This window comes from Maniola hyperantus, chromosome 1 (assembly GCF_902806685.2).
Source record: "Maniola hyperantus chromosome 1, iAphHyp1.2, whole genome shotgun sequence".
Lineage (NCBI taxonomy): Eukaryota > Metazoa > Arthropoda > Insecta > Lepidoptera > Nymphalidae > Maniola > Maniola hyperantus.
This window is the reverse complement of record NC_048536.1, coordinates 15,141,883-15,162,845: the sequence shown is the minus strand read 5'-3', so window position 1 is coordinate 15,162,845 and position 20,963 is coordinate 15,141,883. Positions and strand designations below refer to the sequence as shown.

The 20,963-nt window shown below is 38.1% G+C and overlaps 2 protein-coding genes across 3 annotated transcripts in view; one reads left to right on the top strand and one right to left on the bottom strand.

Annotated features, from left to right (window-relative positions):
• Pde1c (Phosphodiesterase 1c) overlaps nucleotides 1-20,963 on the top strand; it is a 184,623-nt gene that overhangs the window by 41,773 nt on the left and 121,887 nt on the right. The window lies entirely within an intron of this gene.
• LOC117981861 (uncharacterized) overlaps nucleotides 20,100-20,963 on the bottom strand; it is a 55,544-nt gene continuing 54,680 nt past the window's right edge. The window contains exon 26 of the mRNA XM_069499842.1: nucleotides 20,100-20,324. Coding sequence (XP_069355943.1) covers nucleotides 20,255-20,324 — 70 coding nt within the window. The 3' untranslated portion in view covers nucleotides 20,100-20,254. The remainder of the gene's footprint in view (nucleotides 20,325-20,963) is intronic.

The window sequence follows — 20,963 nt, the reverse complement described above, 5'->3', positions numbered from 1 at the left end:
TGAGCAACCATTTTCTTCTGAAAATAAGCTCAAATTATTATCCGAGCTCCGACATAACCCAGTTAGGTAGGTCCCATTTGCAGCAGAAAATAAGCTCAATTTACCTACATTGCAAGCTCCCAGATAACCCAGCTAGGTATGTCTTATTTCTGGAAAGAGGCTGACTGGCGAATCCAACTTGGCTGGGTACTGTTAAAAAAGCTTCTAGATTTCTTCTGGTCCATAATTCCTTAGTGATCAAAGACCAAAGTCTTCGAACAGTGCGTGTTACCAATGACGACATGTGGATCCGAGATTTGGTAGCTAACTATGGGCCTCATAAGAAAGCTCAGAGTCACTCAGCAGACTAGAGAGGGAGCTATGTAGATTCCTTCAAACCAAAGGCACCATCTACATAGATAAAATATTTAAGATAGGCTGTAGTAAATCCAATCCAATCCAATCCATCAGCCTGTTTGCGTCCACTGCTGGACATAGGCCTTTCCAAGAGCGCGCCATCAAACACGGTCCTCCGCCTTCCTCATCCAACCTCTCCCCACCACCTTATTAAGGTCATCGGTCCAGCGGGCGGGGGGTCGTCCTACACTGCGCTTACCGGTACAAGGTCTCCACTCCAGAACACGTCTGCCCCATCGGCCATCGGTTCTGCGACAGACATGGCCTGCCCATTGCCACTTCAGCGCGCTAATCCTTTGAGCTATGTCGGTCGCTTTTGTTCTTCTGCGAATTTCCTCGTTCCAGCTGTAGTAAAATGTATTATGTATTTTATTTTCACCTGCATAAATAGTATGTCGGACCGACAATTATTAATTAATCGTCTACGCTAGGCGTTATCATAATATGTAATTATTTGTAAATTGTTCATCATAATACTTGTATTTTCTTGCTGAGAACTAATGACTTCCAATTTTCTCTTGATATACATGTATACATATAGATAGGTAGAGTGTGTTATTACATAGAACAGTCGTATTTAATGAGTGTGTTACGTAATAACAAACAGTCTTAGTAGCGGTCCGGGCGAACGTAAATAAACGTATCCAGAAATAGTATTGATTGGCTACCAGTTTGAGCTAACAGCGGATTAATAAATAAGTAGGGTCTAATTAGAGGCTATAGGCAAAAGTGTAGGGGAAAGTGGGGTAATGGGGAACACCTAACTTGAAACGCTCGGAAATATAGGTACCTTACCTATACCTACATTAGGCATAAGATGAATAAACTAGTTTTCTTTCTTTCTTTCTTTCAAAATAACAAAAGAAAGTCACAAAATTTAATCAAATCGTGCAACATTAACGTTACTTATCTAGCTACAAAAAAAAGAAATCAAGATTCTTGGAAATAAACTTTGTAATCAGGAAAAATCAAAATAATCTTTGAATTCAGGTTTTAGGAAATTCGTGAGAATTCTTTGATTTCTGGGATAATTATTTTTTAGCTTGAATTTATCCAATTTTAGGACTATAATTGTTTATTAAGCTTTGATTTTCCAAATAAAATAATAAGTATACTGTACCCATCTCGTATGATAATAATCTACTTCTTCTTTTCGAGTCGACGGTCACCTCAAACACGGGCAGCCCAAAAAGCCGCAACCGCGATTGCTCGGTCGGTAGCGTTTTGCAGCTCCTCGTTCGTGCAGGCTGTCGGGCACGCAGGGCACCCAGTCATATATGACACACAATAATATATGAGTATCGATTTTGATGAAAGGTACAAAAATATAATATATCTTTGTACCTTTCATCAAAATCGATTCATCGATCAATCAATTGAGACAAACAGACAGAGAGCCATACTTTCTCATATAATAAACAGTCGAAATTAAAAACTTAGAAAAGGCAATTCGATAGACGTGGAAATTATTTCTATCAGTTTCTTCTATCTTGTTTAGTCTAGTTTAGTCTTGTTTAGGTATGTTAGTTGAGGACTACGGCCTACGGGGGATTGAATGTTCAAGCGGAACTCCAATAAATTGTGAGCATTGTGATAATTCATAGGAGCGCAAAGAATTCGACGGCATGTGTCGACATAGCGTGCAGGCGGCTCGGTGACGGATTAATTTATAGCACGACGAGCAATTAAAACAAGTTGTCATATAGATAGGGAGTTGGTGGAATCCTTGAGATGGCCCCGATTCTCTAGTCTCTCTCTAAACTAAATTTAGAGTATCTGCATCCTTTTCTTTTTACTAATGCTAAAAAAGGAACGGAACGACTTTCACATTTAAAGACTCTAAATTTTAGAGCACAATACAAATTTAAACAGTAGGTTCGCGAGTGCGTGCTAAAATCACGGGTTTTACCATCTAAAAATTAAATTTAGAAATGTCAAACTGCTTCTGTCCTTTTCATATTACAATAGTAAGAAGAGGGTGCGAAAACTCTAAAATTAGGTTGTGCTTAGAATCGGTGCCAATGATCATCTCTAAATAATTTGAAATACGTAACATCAAAAATTGCGGAACAATTTCTTTGGTAAAAAATATTATCGCTCACGTTTGTCGGGTGTCCCCCGATGCCTGAACTTATTTTATACTAGCTGATGCCCGCGACTTCGTCCGCGTGGAATTAGGTTTTTTAAAATCCAATGGGAAGATAAAGACCTGGAGAGTGACATAGGCTACTTTTTATCCCGGATAATTTAAGAGTTCCCACAGAATTTTTAAAAACCTAAATCCAAGCGGACGAAGTCGCAGGCATCATCTAGTAAAAAATAAATACCGCCTGTCTGAGCAATACAACTTTTACTTTTCCAATTTTTTTTTTTAAATTAGTGACACTTTAACCATATTCACAAGCTGCAAAACTCAATAATATTAACTATCAATCTCATCGATAAGTTAATCATAACTCATAAGATATTCGTATGTCTACCAAAATTGCCACCAACTCCTGTCTAATACTATCTACTACTTGTATTTATTAAGCGAAGTGGATTGATTGGCTGCTCTTAATTCTCATTTGAAATGAATTGATTAGAAACTTAATCATACTGTATCAACCAATTTTAAAAAGAGGTGTTTTGGCGATGTTTTTCCAAATCTGAAACTGTTACTTTTTTTAAACCGGCATTTTAGATTCATTGGTACTGATTCTGTGCACACCTAAATTTTAGAGTACTCGCATTCTCTTCTTACTAATGCATTTAGAGAAGGACAGATACTGTTTGACAGTTTTAAATTTAATTAAGTGCTGTCAAACCCATAGAGCAGAAACAAAGAGGAGATGTTGTATTAAGATTTCCCTATGAAATATCGAGTGACATTTTGCGGGGTGAGGGGTTGTGGAACGCCGCCCACTTCTCAATTTTCCATCTGCGGGTTAGTAGCAAAACTACTCGCTTAGCGACCTAACATCGATATATTGATGTCACTACATAGTTCAGCTATCTCACACTAGATGTCAATAAGTGTAGAAATTACGTATAAAATTACTTACAAATGAAATGTGATACCATTCATAGCATCAGAACGTCTGTCTGAATAACTTTGACACGATAAAACACAACACTTCATCCTTTTGTTCTTAAAAACGCGAAAACACACCGATAATACGAGTCTCAATATATGTGAACCTGACGAACGCAGACAGCATACTAACTAAGGCCCCGCCCACAGTGATGACGTCAGGACCTAGTTGAAAATCACAGTGCACAGTTGCTTAGGCCAACTCCTCTTTGTTTCTGCTCTATGGTCAAACCTCGTGACTTTAGGTGCCAGTCGCGAGCCTATTGTTTAAATTTGTAGCGTGCACTAAAATTAAGAGGCTTTAAATGTAAAATTCATGTTCCGTCCCTTTCTAGCAATATTAAAAAGAAAAAGATGCAGATGATACATAGTCTACATTTAGTTTAAAGAAAGACAAGAGAATCGGCGCCATTGTCACTTTTACCATAAAATTCCATTGAGATTCTGAAATCGTTTTAGGCACTACGCACACCGTCAGACTACAGTAGAAGCCAAATTCTTTCTTAATAATAACTCAAAGTAATCCTTTATATACTTATTTTAGTCATAGTGTGACGGGCGCTGTCGCATAGCGTGGCCAAGCGCGCCCAGGTTCATGTTTTCAGCATACCAATTATAACCGTATGTCAAAGCAATATAAAGCTGTGTTTAAGTTATCAAAAAGATTCGGTTCCAGTCTACTCCGTTCATGTTCGTTGGCCCTTACATTTACATTGCTCAAGAAATGGGAGGTCATCATAGAAATTTGCATCTAAATGAACATAAATGAACATTACTTGCATTTTTATGCAGACGTAGCTCCTATTTGCAGATCTACCTATATCATAACTAGCTTATGCCCGCGACTTCTTCCACGTGGACTACACCCTATTTCACAAATCCTTTCTTAGCGGATGTCTACGTCATAATAGCTAACTTCATGCCAAAGTTCATCCCGATCCGTCCAGTAGTTTGAGTTGTGCGCAGTCAGTCAGTCACATTTTCGTTGTATAATAAACTAGCTTCTGCCCGCGGCTTCGCCCGCGTGGCCTACAGGAAACAAATGGCATTTTTTTTTTTTCAGAAACAAACATTATAACATCAGGACGCGCACTCTGAACAGCACCGAATAACACATATAACCTTCCAACCCCCATTTCACTCCTTTAGGGGGGAAATTTTCTCATAGTCGTTTCTAAGCTGACACCTAACCTCAAGAAAAAACCTACTTTCCAAATTTCAAGTCAATTATAATATCAATAATTAAAACTTTCCCATACAAACTTTCATCCCCTATTTTACCACCCTTATGGGCAAATTTTCCAAAAATCCTGAAACACGTATTTCTTCATTTGTGACCGAAAACCCAAATACCAATTTTCATGCAAATAACTTGAAAAATTACCGACTTTCATACAAACTTTCATCCCCCATTTAACCAACTTAGGGGTGGAATTTCGAAAAATCCTTTCTTAGTGGATACCTACTCTTCACAAAGAATAGACCCTCCAAATTTCATGTCTTTAGGACCAGCGGTTTAGGCTGTGCGTTGATATCTATGTCAGTCAGTCAGTCAGTCAGGACTTTGAATTTTATATATTTAGATGTATTTAGATTAGAGATTATGAGTATGAAAATACAATTAGGTGTCACTGTCGCCGTCGTCGTCGTATGTCCACAGGTGGACATGACTTTTCTTTCAGGGGTACTCATGTAGTATGCGTTGATGGCATATTTTGTTTACACCAAACATCAAAACTTGTTAAAAAATAGCTGGCTCTCATGTTAATTTGCTAACAAGAGAATTTTTACAAGTTTTGCCGAAAACTGTTATAACAACTACTTTGTTGGTGTATACATGGCGTATATTTTTATAATTGCCTGTCTAACACCACTACCACTGCCTGCCAACGAGTGGGGGGGGGGGGGGGTCCATTAAAAGATTACAAGGATCAGTCCTACTCAGCGCTTCCCAGTGCGGAAATAAAGTACTTATTAAAGGGTTTAGGACATAGGTGTCTTTCAAATAATTCAATTCCTAATATAAATCAAATATGATACAATTTAATTGACCCCAAATGCTCATACAATGGGTTGGATTAAGTGTTAATCGTTAATTATTGTAGAGTGGTTCTGACAAAGGTCTGGCTCCATTATCAGATTGCAACAAAACATACCTAGCTAGAAACCTATCCGGGTAAACCAACTGTCAAATGAATACATTGAGCTCGGGTCATCTGTTTCGGAGTTACGAAGCCACAAACAATAGGCTAACTTCAAAGACACAATCCCCTTGTTTTTGTATCATCAAGGGTCTGGTGTTTCGTGTGGGTGTTAGGAGTCTCGTGGACCAAACTGCGAACCGAGTTCCCCTAGAACTCGGAATTAAACAACGTCTTTCGGCGTTAGTAGTACAGAGTCACATTATTAAAGTCCTTTGGACGTATCTCCCGGTGTCATAGTGTCCCTATCGAGAGACATGTCGTGCAGAGCGAGGTGGAGGACGCTAGAAGATGAGGAAGGATTACCCATGCGATGGACGTCTGTATACTAGAAGAACTCTGCATTAAACGTCTTTCAGCGTTAGTAGTACAGAGACACATTATTAAAGTTCTTTGCAATTATCACCCAGCGTGATAGTGTCCCTATCGAGCGCCATGCAGTTCAGAGCGAGATGGAGGACACTAGAAGGCGAGGAAGGTGCCCATGCGATGGACGTTTCTATACTAGAAGAACTAGGCATTAAACAACGTCTTTAGGCGTCAGTATAGTCACATGTTAAAGTTCTTTGGACTCATCTCCCGGCATGATGATACTTAGTGTCTTCATCGAACGCCTTGTCCATCGTATGAGCGACCTTCCTAGCCTTCTATAGTGCCCTCCATCTTGCTTTGTACAACATGGAGGGCACTATAGAAGGCTAGGAAGTGCAGCAGTGGTAGATGCATCCGACGATTCAAAAGTACTTGTGATAGTTTACTTGAATAAAAAATATTTTCATTTTCATATTTATAGGAAGGTCGCTCATGCGATTGACCAACCAAATTAAGTCTGCTGTGGGCGGTTCTTTGTAAGAGTGTACCAGGCTACCAGCAAGCAGGGAGAAGTGGCGAATGCTCGTGAGTCGCATAGCATCTACCTTCAAAGACTTCATTTCGTGATGACCACGACCGTTCAGCCAAGAGTGTTACGCCCAAGAAGAAGTGGGTTTCTTCTTAAACCAAGACTCCTCGTACCTCGTAGGAACCACGTAGCTTTATTTATTTTTATTTTATTTTTTATTTTATTTATTTTTTGCAATCAACAGCGATATATACCTACAATATAATTTTACATAATAACAGACTGAAAATAAGGCCAAATAGGATTACAATTTTTTACAGATTACTTAAATAGATTTTATATATAAATTTATAACAGTACGTTTGATAATTTAAAGAAGCTTTACAATAATATAATAATATGAAAATATAAAAGTCAATTAACTATTAAAAATACCTAGTAGGTGATTCACAACATATGTATGTGTGTGTGTATGTGTGAGTGTATGTGTGTCTGTGTGTGTTATAAGTAGATATGCGTCATGCGTGTACCTCCAATCAAACTTTACTAAATACGCTCGCTCGGTCTCGCATTCGAATGTCAAAGGGAATTTCAGAAATCACCAGACCCGCCGGTTAATTATTTAAATTAGGTACTAACACAATTCCACTCTAATTAATACGTACGGACTGGTTAATTTTCGCAGCTTTGCGTGGCTTTGTAAACAGAGAGATATCATATTATCTACTGAAGAAACCAACCAAAATACAACAGTCCAAATAGCGCCGCTATCTTTATAGTGAAAATAAAATGAGATTGGAACTGAAAATGTTTAAATCCGTACTTAATTTTATAATATATCGAAAGTCTGTCTGTCAGTAGGTATGCCTATCGTAGAGGCGATGGACATTGGAGCCGGAAAGTCCTTGAGTAGTGTGGGACGCCCTCCAGCACGATGGACCGACGATATAAAGAGGCTGGCGGGAAGTGGCTGGATGAGGAAGACTGTGGACTGGGTGTGATGGCGCTCTTTAGGGAAGGCCTATGTCCAACAGTGTGTCAGAGTGTCTATCTTTCTTTTCACGGTTTTGTGCTCAACGTTTCTGATACGAATCGCTAATGTTTGGAACGCCCATCTGACGTCCGTGTTTCTTGCCATGTATAAGTTATGTACCTTCAAGGCAAGAGTAAATAGGCATCTTCTAGGCAAACACGCTCCAACTTAGACCTCGTCATTGCTTTCCGTAAGGCTTGACTGTCATCAAGCGCAAGCCTAGCAAAAAATAAAAGTTCCCACGGGTTTTTGAAAAACTTCACGCGGACGAAGTCGTGAGCATCAGCTAGTTTCTATTTCTAGAAAACAATAAATAAACTCATTATAATTATTCATACAATTTCAATTAATATTATGTTTTATAAATGAGCATTATAGCTTGTCATACATTAGTTTATTATGTTAATTTTATTCACGTTTCAATATGAGCATACTAATCAAAGCTTTGTTTCGATGTATAAATCATATTATAAGCTTCATAAGGTACCTGCTAATATTATGGATGCGAAGTGTTTATTATTTGTATAATATGTTGTATAGAAGCAGGCGTTACTTTCGGAAGTCCATGATATACAATGAACCAAAAGCCTAATTTGCTATAATCCACTGAAACAGGTCGAATCTGTATGATGCAACATGCAGCATGCGAAATGCACCGCCCGCCCTCCCACTGCTAACCATGCAGGAAAAAGCAGCCACTAGGCAAGCAATACGCACCACCACCACGCAGCACCACACAAATCCCAAAACACACTCGACGCACGTTTTGCCCCGACACCGGAGCATCCTCAGGAGATGTAGACCTTACAATGCACAATTGCAAAAAGTCAGTTATGGTGGAATAAAGAAACACATACCACACACAAAAGGAGTGTACTGTTTTCAGGGTTCATGTGTGTGTATATTGTGTTTCTATTGTAAAAACTACGGTTTAACACAATCTTTATACGATACCGAAAATCCGTTCGGGTCCCACCGTAACCACGATCCATGCTGCAAAGTCGAAATATCGACGAATTTTCCAAAATTAATTATCGTGGTAGTTTTATTTACAACATTATGTCGTTAAACTACGTAATGAGACTAAAATCAGCTATTATATCTACTACTAGCTTACGCTCGCGACTTCGTCCGCGTGGACTACACAAATTTCAAACCCCTATTTCACCCCTTTAGGGGTTGAATTTTCAAAAATCCTTTCTTAGCGGATGCCTGCGTCGTAATAGCTATCTGCATGCCAAATTTTAGCCCGATCCGTCCAGTAGTTTGAGCTATGCTTTGATAGATCAGTCAGTCAGTCAGTCAGTCAGTCAGTCACCTTTTCCTTTTATATATATAGATTTCTATATGTTACGGCCAAAGTTCACAGAGTGGGCAAATTAGACAATACCCGGGTGGAGTCGAATCAGCACAATCAGGATCCTTGAGTAGAGTTACAGTGATATTTCTGAATAGCACCCTGATTTTATTTTTGTTACAATAAGATAACCTTTCCAACATAGCCATGTCATTAGTTTTATCAAAAAACTATTTCCATAGTTTAGTGCCCAGGCAGACCCAGCTAATGATGATATTAAGATAACTGCCCAGAGCCTCGAGTGACGTTCAATCTACTCTGTCCGGCTGTTATCTTTGCACAACTTGCAAACTTTGCCAGTAACATTCCTTCCCATATGAATAGGTACATATTTGTATCATGCGAGTGGCGAAGGCAGGCACAGGCAATTTTAGCCTGGAATTTAATTTAATGTAACGCCTTTTATCGGAAGAATTTTCAATAAAAACATTTTACTGGTACATTATTTGATGTGGAAAAATCGAAATTTTGCGAAGTATCGGTAGGCTGTTCTGTTAAAATTATAAATAGGCTCGACTTTGTAGTTGCAGTGCAATTTACACTAACAATTTTCGAATTCTCTATGACGTGCCTCTAAAAGTCCTGTCGAAATCGAATCAGCCGTTCCGAAGATTTGTCCGGACAAACAGACAGGCAGATGAATTTTCAAATATAGATGTTGGGTGTAATGATGGATGGTTGTGTTTAAATACCCGACCATAAAATATTTTGTGTAGAAAATGTTGAGCTAGCGAAAACGATGAAATATTTTTTACAGGAGAGACTAAAAAATCTGAATGATAGCTGTTGAAAGATAAAGCTTTATTTGATTGTGCCTTTTTGATCGAAATTACGAACTTTTCACTCAATTTTAGTACAGTTTACTTGGAAATGAGTTCTGATTTGTATTCAGTATTCGAAATCAAACTTTGGACTCAAAACCACAGTTTTAGACCGTTTTGCTTGGAAATAAGTTTGGATTTGCATCCATTGAGCCAAAAACGTCCATTAAAAACCGGCCAAGTGCGTGGCGGGCCACACACAATGTAGGGTTCCGTAGTCACAATCCTCGAAAAACAGATATAACTCCTTAACCTGTGAACCCACACCCACAGTATTTTTAAAAAACCTATTCAACGATACTTACCCCACACTATGGGGTAGACAAGAAAAAAAATATTCAGCCCCACTTTACATGTAGGGGAGCTACCCTAAAAAAAAAATTTATCAAAATTTTATTTTATTGCCGGCGTGATTAATATTTATACCCATGCCAAATTACAGATTTCTAGCACTAATAGTTTCTGAGATTAACCGAGGACGGACGGACGGACGAACAGACGGACGGAAATGGCGAAACTATAAGGGTTCCTTGTTTACTACGGAACCCTAAAAACGGTATTAATCTGATGTATAATTACACCGTTTCCAGCTCCTCATTAATACAGATGTAGGTATGAAATAAAATATGTCAGGCTGGAATATGAATTGCTAAAGAGGCCCTCCTTCAGCAAATTCAAATTTGATCCTTTGAATGTCGCCTGTGCATAATTCATCAAGGTAAGCTCTGTTTTGTGAGTATGGTTAAATAGATGTTGACGTACTGGATTAAATAACATTGTAAGAGTCTACGCAAACAGATAGAGAAGAGAAGAGAAGAACAACTCTCTATATTATTTTAAACTATTTTGCGAGTATAATTTAGAAAGATGTTGACGCGCACTGGGTTAAATTGTTATTTAACCCAGTGCGTCAACATCTTTCTAATTATACTCGCACCCCGTCTGTATACGTAAGCCTTTAGTGTTCTAAAGGCTTACGCATACAGACGGGGTGGAGTCGAGCTGTATTTTATAACTTTAACTCAGCTTTATAGACTTCAGCATCCATCCATCCAGTTACCGACTTGAGTCAACATTACAATCAATTGATACTCGTTGTCACAAATCTAAATATATAAAACGAAAAGGTGACTGACTGACTGACTGACTGACTGACTGACTGATCTATCAACGCACAGCTCAAACTACTGGACGGATCGGGCTGGGTAAGTAGATAGCTATTATGACGTAGGCATCCGCTAAGAAAGGATTTTTGAAAATTCAACCCCTAAGGGGGTGAAATAGGGGTTTGAAATTTGTGTAGTCCACACGGACAAAGTCGCGGGCATAAGCTAGTAGGCTATATGTCCCTTATTTCCACTCCGCTCCAGTGTACTAATCATTATTATTATTGAAGCTACTTATTCTAATTACAAACTGAAGAACTAACTCCCTCCGGCGGTGTTCCCTCCCATCAAACTTTGGTCTCATCATGAGGCGGATAAACTCAGCACCCTGTGATAATGTATGTAAAGCTGCTGTAATAAATTCAAAAGTTCTGAAATATAACCTACTTAATAATAATAATATTATGTAGAAAATATGAGAGTTTGTTTGTACAAATATAAAGCTTTCAACTTTACCAGTAGGTACATAATTCATGAAGGGAATAATACAGTCTTTGATTAGCGGAGGATAATAGGTATTCAGTACAAACTGATGTATGATAAATTATTTATTATTAAGAACATTACATTTGTTTCACTGAACTACTTTCAAAACCAAAGATTCTCCACCCGAAATCTGCAAATTCGATGCCTCTACCAAGCCTCTGAAATAAATATTTAGAACAAATAAATAAATAAAAAGGGATCAAAATAAACAGAGAAATTACTAAGCAGTAAAATTTTAACGATTTCTATAAAAATATTAACGTCAAAGACATACTCGCTCTCTCAGGTCCAAATAGACCAAAACTCTTACACTAAGTGCAGACAAATTCGTTAGATGTGACGTGCATTGCGCAGCCGTACAGACTTAATAGATATTGGTATGAAGTCATTTTACCCAAAGAGACTCAACACCTTTGCGTAAAACGACACCTACGAGCGTGCCTTAAAACATGGTGAGTGGTGACCCGTTTCTATGTATAATCCGCGACAGGTCGGGGAGGGAACGACCCGCACACCCGCATAGCCCCCGCCCTAAATACAGTGAGTGCAGGCGAACATGGGTGACGCGTGGGTCTGCGGGGCATCTCCTCGCGTCATACGCCGATTGCCATCTTGATTCTCGACCTGTCACGTACTATAGATGTACTCATAGATGTCTCACGTCGTTGGCTATAAATTAGACTTCATCATCATCATCAACCGATAGACGTCCACTGCTGGACATAGGTCTCTTGTAGGAACTTCCACACGCCATGGTCTTACGCCGCCTCAATCCAGCGGCTCCCTGCGACTCGTCTGATGTCGTCCATCCACCTCCAATGCTGCGCCTTCGGGTGCGAGGTCGCTATTCCAGTACCTTGGAACCCTTAACGTCTATCGGTTTTCCGAACAATGTGCTCTGCCCATAACCATTTCAGCTTCGCAACCCGTTGAGCTATGTCAGTTACTCTAGTTCTCCTACGGATCTCCTCATTTCTAAATTGATCACGTAGAGAAACTCCAAGCATTTCCATCGCCCGCTGAGTGACTTTAAGCTTTCTTATGAAGCCCATGGTTAGTTATGTCTCGGATCCATATGTCATCACTGGCAACACGCACTGTTCGAAGACTTTGGTCTTCAAGCACTGAGGAATTTTGGAAAATTAGACTTAATCATCGTCAATATCCACTTACCCGGCTTCCTTTGGCGATTCAACACTATTGATGACAATTTCCAAATGCCCGGACACGTTTTCAAAGTACGCTAGATCCAAATTGTACGATTGTTCCCTAAGATTAATGACGACGATGTAAATTTCACCTTCATGCCATCTAAAATGTGATATAAAAAAATTGATGTATAAATAAGCAAAACAATTTGCTCTCTAATTGTCTACAAAATTACACAATTGAATGGAACCTAATAAAACATAGCTGTGGCTAGTGGTTAGGACTTCCGCCTTCTAATCGGGGGTCGCGGGTTCGATCCCTGGCACCCACCTCTAACTTTTCACTAAGTAAAAACTTGCTTTAACGGTGAAGGAAAACATCGTGAGGAAACCTGCCTGCCTGAGAGTTCTTCATAATGCAAAGGTGTGTGAAGTCTACCAATTCGCACATGGCCAGCGTGGTAGACTATGGCCAAAACCCTTCTCACTCTGAGAGGAGACCCATGCTCTGTAGTGAGCCGGCGATGGGTTGATCATGATGATGATGAGAACATAGCTGTTTGTATGGGAGACAAAATTGTTCCAATGATCAAAGTGGCACAGTGGGCGCACCCTTACTAACCGGATACATAATCTTCCAAGTCTTCTCAAGATGCTGACAATCGGATTATAAACAGTCACAAGATACGATAATAGAAATAATACCTATAGGTGCTTCGGATAAACTTTGATAAGCCGTATCAAAACCCTTTTGACATTGTAGAGAAATAAATATGTTGACATCAGATAATATGATAGGTACTGTTTATTTCATAACGATGCCTGATAAAGTTAGGTACTAACAAAAATAAAATAAACATTGAAACAAATTTTAGTGATACTAACGATGTAATAGTAGCGATAAAAATATAGACTAAACAATTATCTGTATGTAGTGTGTATATTTTTTATTTTTTTTATTTAGATACAAGTTAGCCCTTGACTGCAATCTCACCTGGTGGTAAGTGATGATGCAGTCTAAGATGATAGCGGGCTAACCTGGAAGGGGTATGGCAGTTTTTTTAAACCCATACCCCTTTGGTTTCTACACGGCATCGTACCGGAACGCTAAATCGCTTGGCGGCACGGCTTTGCCGGTAGGGTGGTAACTAGCCACGGCCGAAGCCTCCCACCAGACCAGACCAGAAATTTAGAAATTATAAAATTCCAAACCCCTGCCAGGAATCGAACCCGGGACCTCCCACCATTTAGACCACAGCGCTCACCACTGCGCCAGAGAGGTCGTCAATATTGAAATACTAACTAATCTGTCCCCTTTCGCGAAAGTGCTTATGAGTATTTATAAGTATCCGAGAGGCACTCTATCTATTGATAAAAATCTTAATAATAATTCGATACTTTTTAAGAATATTATTAAACTCGTAAATAGATACAATTTTTCATACCTTCTAAAAGCAAACACATCAGAGTTAAGCGCGACAGATTCATATCGACCGTGTCTGAAAACGGGGTCCATCCTCAACTTCGCTAATTTCTTGTAAACATTCAAGTGGGACCTCTCAATTGATTGTTGGACTTCCACGTTCAATGTTTCATAGCCATCGGCTACTGGCAACCAAGTTTTATCAGCCGTTGAAAATCCTGAAATAAGACAAAATCATTAACCCGCTAAACCGATGTGACTTGCGTTTGAATGAAACATGCAGCTACCTATCTTCCGATATTTGCCATCAAATGTGCATAGGTAAAATTTATATCGCAGGTTCTGGCTATTAACGATATAAAAAGTATCATGGGTGCTTGCACACTATTACCATTCAAATGCAAGTTGAACTACAAAGTAGCTGAAAGAACAGTAAATTAAGCTCAAAAATTCGATATACGATGAGATTCTAAAATGCTCGGATGGCAACCTTGCGCCATTAAACGTGGTTTTGAAATTCTAGGTGGAGAAATTATTTCAAGCGAGTTGTTGGGACTTGGGAGCTACTGTAGGGCGATTGTCTAAAACCTGCATCAATCATTATTACAATCTCAATTGTTCGGATTGGCTGAATTTGTGCGATTCTTGTTGCAACAACGCATTGTAGTCAATAGCGACCGAGTGGGTTAACCAATCAGAGATGATTGCGATCGTGACATTGTAGCTGTCATTCTCCCGCAATCGCGTAGCAGGACACAAACGGCTCACAACCCTAAATAGAAGGGATCTTGCTAGAAACGTATGCCAATCTTTGAACATCTACCGTTTGAAACGCTCGCCGATGAGATAATGCTTTAATTCAAACTTCTTAGTTTTTTAACTATCCCACTAACCGGCATTCTTCTCGGAGTTCCATTGAATAGGCGTCCTTGCTGGGTCACGCGAAGTTTTAACGTAATTGATCGGGTCGTCCGTGTTGCAGGCACTTGGGTCTACTGTATCTTCCCAACTGACAAAGCCATCTTTCATTCCAATTTCTTCACCCTGTTTTTAAACGAAAACCTATTAAGTTATGTAAAGCCAAGTCAGACATAAATAGTCTGTTGTTACCTTGTTGTTACACATAAAATTACTGTTTTTAACCATATTTAGTACGCTGAATTTTTTTGTAAGGTACATTTTTATGTCCTAATAAAGGAAGATTGCCAGATAATTTCTTTAGGTTATTTAAAAGCTATGCTATGTAGCTATGTTGAAAATTCTAGTGTTACTAAAATAAATACTAATAATGTCCTCCTGACCTAATATCAGCCCCGGTGGCCAATCTCTATAAAGATGAGCCATCTGCGTGGAAGCTATTATAGTGCACTCTCTATTCCCTCAGTCTCATAGCCCGATAGTACAGAAATTCGACACGTCCGGAGAGAGATCAGGTGCAATAAAATATACAAACCATGTAAGTAACTGCAATTCCTGGAAGGAGTAATACGATCATGTTGATTCCGTCAACCAACTTGGGACTAAATCTTGAAGCCACTCTATTATTGTCATGATTACCAGCCTGGAATTAATATTTTTACAAATTAATCAATGAAATTGTTGGAACTGTTACTTGAGAAAATTAATACCTACTTGTTGAATTTACTGTGGTAGGTAGGTATACGCTTAATTTCAAGCCAATTTATTAGCAACAATTTAGTATTATACAAAAATAAAAAAATGAATGTTTAAAAAAATTACAGTTTAAAAAAAAAAACAGTAGAGCTTATTATTAAAACTCACCACCCAGTTAGCTAACTTGTCTATTGGTTTATATGTGAGGAACTTGTCGAGAGCATACTTTAGATCAGCAGCAGTAGAGTCCCCATTAACATCAGAAATAAGTACGAAATTGAAAGGCATTTGTGAACCCTCACGTTCACCGTCCCCAAAATATTTCACTGTAAGTTGAGGAGATGTGTACGCTTCAGTCATTATCACTCTTTGCAAACCATCTATTTTTTCATACTCATCAAACACTTCTCTCCATTGATAAACCATATCATAGGTTTCGTCTTGATTCACAGTGTAAATATGGTCTAAATAATCATAGTTGAGTGGGTCATCAGTACTTCTGCCGCTTAAAGGCTCATCTGGGAGCTTACCACCATAAAGTTCCTTGTCTACTTCAAATAAGTGAGAAATAGCATCAATCCTAAAACCGGCAACGCCTTTGTCAAGCCAGTATCGTATAACATTTTTCATTTCCTCAACAACCGCTGGATTTCGGTAATTGAAATCAGGCTGACCGATTACAAACTGATGTAAGTAGTATTTTCCAACTTCCTCTCTGTATTCCCAGGCACTTTTACGAAATACGCTATTCTGTAAACGTTGATTAAAATACCATATTAATATGTTCAAGACGTGGTAGCCTAGTGGTCAGTGGCGTGCAGCTCATAGAAGCATAAACGCACTGCTTACCCTCATTGTAATAAATCAATGCTTATTTTTCATTATAACCTGCCGTAAAATAAGTTCATACCTAAATGCATACCCTGGCTTGAACTCCTGTGCACGCCACTGCTAGTGGTTAAGACATCCGCCTCCTTATCGGGAGGTCGGGGTTTCGATTCCGGGCACGCATCTCTAACCTTTCGAAGTTATGTGCGTTTTAAGCAACTAAATATCACTTGCTTTAACGGTAAAGGAAAACATCGTTAGGGAACCTGCATACCTGAGACTTCTTTATAATGTGTTAGTGTTCTCAAATGTGTGTGATTTCTGCCAAGCCACACATGCCCAGCGTGGTGGAATATGGCCATACCCTTCTCATTCGACCCTGGGTCTGACATCTGGGTTGATCGTGATGATTAGTATGTTTTCAATTGAAATCTACATTACGAACCCACATAATACTATACGTACCCAATTGTTCGGTGGATGCATTACGCCATTTTCGTCTACTGTTCCATCTTCCCACACAAAGTAGTCGTGATACTTTTCATGACCTCTAAGGGCCTCTTCAAACCAAACACTTTCGTTACTCCCATGATTAGGCACCAAATCTAGAACTATTTTTATATCTGAAAGAAATGTTACAAAGGTCTGTTAAATAAAAGTTTAATCCACTCAATCACTTTCTGTATTTGAAAAATGATTAACATTACCGAGTTCCTTAGCTTTTGCAATAAGATCTTCGAAATCTTGCATAGTTCCGTATTCATCATGAACAGCATAAAAATCAGCAATGTCGTAACCGAAATCGTACATTGGAGACTGAAACATTGGGGATAGCCATGTCGCACCCACTCCAATTTCTTTCAAATATTCAAGCTTTGAAGTAATTCCTGCAAAATTTTCGTAAAATTGAATGATGCCGATTGCTTTTATTTAGAAAGAAAAAGGTAACCAGCGTTTTTGATAAAATTACTTATCACATTCTTTTTTTTTTAATTTATTTATAATCATTAGTAGTATACAAGATATGTACATTTTTTTATTCTCGCCAAACTGGTGAGTGTTTTAAAAGTGCATTCATGTTTTCATGTCCATTGTTAAAACTAAATTTTATATTGTTACATTATTAAACTTTTATAAACGTCGTGTCCCAAAAGCTGATCGACGCGTCTGGTGACCTGGTGCTTATTTCGCTCAACGGTTGAGCCTTGCCGTTTAGCGAGGTAATAGCGCCAGTGTTTTGGGCACAATGCCCAAAAATGACCATTTGGAAGGCGTATATTTTTTGTAAATATAAAATTTTTAGTGATAAGTTTTTTTTGTTTTTTCTGTATGTATATACTTACTAGGTATATATAAAAAAATACCTTACATTATTTACACATATTTATTTAATCAACACAAAAATGATTTGGAACACAAAGAAAAAAAAATATTTACACTTACTTTCTTTTACATTATATTATATTATACTATATTTTATTATATCAGTAAGTAGCTTTATTCAAATGAGATTGATATTCAATGTAAAAGATGGAATAAATCCGATTTATATTCTGTGTTATGTTTAATTAAGTTAATAGGATTTATTACTTATCAGTCATTAAAACGTACCTACAACCTATTTATTATTTTTGTATGACGACAATCTATACTTATTAAAGGTTAGACTATCATATAAACGTATAGCATAAACCACTGGATTTAGAAACTTCAAATTTTGCATGTAAGTTTTCTCTACAGAGCAGGGACAAAGATAGGAATTTGGAACATGCCACATCAATAGCCGCAAAATCCTTGAAGGAATAAAATGATAAAGGTTCACTTTGAAAATCACTGCTTAGCTGATTTAGTAAAATTTTTAATGCAGTCACTTTTTGGCCACCACATTATGCTCTGGCCATAAAGTGACAGCATTACAAAGTTTAGTTAAAAGATTTAGATTGAGATTTAGTTAAAGTCTAACTCTAAATTAAATCAGTTTAAGTGTCCTTGGGAAAATAGGTCTTTGTCATAACATATTTACCTTTTAAGTCTCCAACCCCATCACCATCGCTATCTAGAAATGATCTTGGATAGATTTGATAAAATATGGTAGTCTCCCACCATTGCAAATCCTTCGTCTGGACGAGAAGGAATATTGCGGGAAGCAGCAATATTGGATTCAGTCTATAAGAAGTAAATAAATTTTCAGTAGAATATATAATATTTTTATTCAAGTAAACTTTAACCAGTGCTTTTGAATCGTCAAAATAATCTACCACTGGTTCGGAATGCCGTTCGTGCCATGAATCGTCGTTAACAATGAATTTTTAGACTACCAAGTATCCATACTTCCATACATAATATTATAAATGCGAAAGTGTGTCTGTCTGTCTGTCTGCTAGCTTTTCACGGCTCAACCATTCAACCGATTTAAACGAAATTTGGTACAGGCATAGCTTGCATCCCGGATAAGGACATAGGCTACTTTTTATCCCGGAAAATTGAAGAGTTCCCACAGGATTTCCCGCGGGCATCATTTAGTATATTATAAGTTCAAAAAATGTACTTGTTATGAGATAGAAGCTAAACTAATCCATACTAGTATTATAATACTTAATACTAATATTATAAATGCGAAAGTGTGTTTGTTTGTCTGTCTGTGGGGCCCGGGGGCTCGAGCTCTTTTTGAGGAAATTTCGAAAAGGGTTATCGAATCAACCGGGGACCCGAGAGCTGGCAGCTACCTTGGTCAAAGAATTAGTTTGGCCATCCAAATTACATGCTGGCAGCATTACATCAAAAAAGAGGTAATGCTGCCAGCATCTTGGGTACAATGCCTCGCTGCGGTGGTCTCGATGACGTTTTAGATTTAATATAATTTATTTTAGTTTTAATTTAATGTTGTTTTTTTTAGATTTAAGTTTATTTAATAGAATAATTGTAATTATACCTGTAACTATTTAAAAAAAAAACTAAAATATATCTAAAACCTCATCGATACCACCGCAGTTCTACTATTAATACCGTAATGCGTATAATATATTCAAGAATATCCCGAAACATTGTGAACTGTCAATACCATCAATATTTCCTCAACACAGGATCGCGCTATTGCGTATCGCCTGTTAATATTCGTAGAGCAGGCCCCAATAAAAGTGGAGTGAAGAACATTAATTAACTGTTGTAAAATTTTAAAATAAATTAAACCTTTTTAAAAAAAATGCAATTGTGTCTTACCTCATTATGCTGAACGAAATCAAGTACATCGTCGTCCACCAGCTTATTTATAAAAAAACAATATCTAGTGATCTAGATAAACCAGAGCTCTTGTGAGATAAAAACGAGTTAGTAACAACACTGTTCAGAGCATTCATATCTTTACATGTGGTCATATAAGTTATGATAATATTTCAAAAACGTTTGAGATTAAGTGCCTAAGTACACAATATGCATTTATTATCCACTAGCTTATGCCCGCGACTTCGTCCGCGTGGGCTACACAAATTTCGAACCCTATTTTACCCCCATAGAGGTTGAATTTTCAAAAATCCTTTCTTAGCGGAAGGTAACGTCCGTTCAGTAGTTTGAGCTGTGCGTCGATAGATCAGTCAGTCAGTCAGTCAGTCAGTCACCTTTTCCTTTTATATATTTAGATTTCAATTAATAATAATCAAGGGATGATTGGTGATGAATGATGATGATCGAGGGTGAAAATATAATGAGAATGTACTTTTATTAAACTCTTAATTTAATAAATAAAAAAGTAATAGACGTACTCTTAATTTTTGACAATAGTGCAATTTAATGAAACAATAATAAATTAATTTCCACTCCAGAAGTGTTTGTGTGGTCACAATGATGGTAAGTTTTTGATGTTTAATTGTGTTACTGCACCACTCTCAAAACTAAAGATTCACCGGGAGCAATTTTCAAACTGCTTGCTTCTACTAAGTCTCTGAAACAAATAAATAGAAAAATAAATAAAGGTAATAAGTAAAAACCTTTTATCATTTAAAACTAAAATGTTACAATGTGTGGTCATAAAATAGTACCTACAGTTGTTTTTTTAAAGAATAATATTAGACAAGTTAATTGCTGACTAATAATCCCCTTTCCCCTCCAATTAAGCGTAAAGCTTGTGCTAGGAGTAGGTACGACAATAGTGCAACGGGTGGGATTTGAACCGGCGGCCTTTCAGTTTTCAGATCGCTCTTTTAACCGTTGAGCTAACGAGGCTCTTTTTGTGTTGTTTCGGATTGACTATGCTGCGTAGGTCCTCAGACAGTGTATGTTAATTTGTATGGTCAGTAGTCAGTACAGCGAGCCAATCTACAAGTTGCTTGCGTTAGATTTTACGAATATTAGGTACTGTACCTACAATTTGACTCTCAGGCGCGAATCCAGCCCTCAAAAAAGGTTGTGGACACCGCCATCCAAAAATCAGCCAAGTGCGAGTCGGCTTTTTATTCGCGAGCGCGATTTTTTTTACAATCTTGCCTATGGAAGGCGCATTGTTTCCTCCCGAAAAAAAAATTTTCTTTCGGCCCCCGGCCTTCGAGATTTGTTGGGCCCCTTGGTCCGTGGGCCAGTGCCA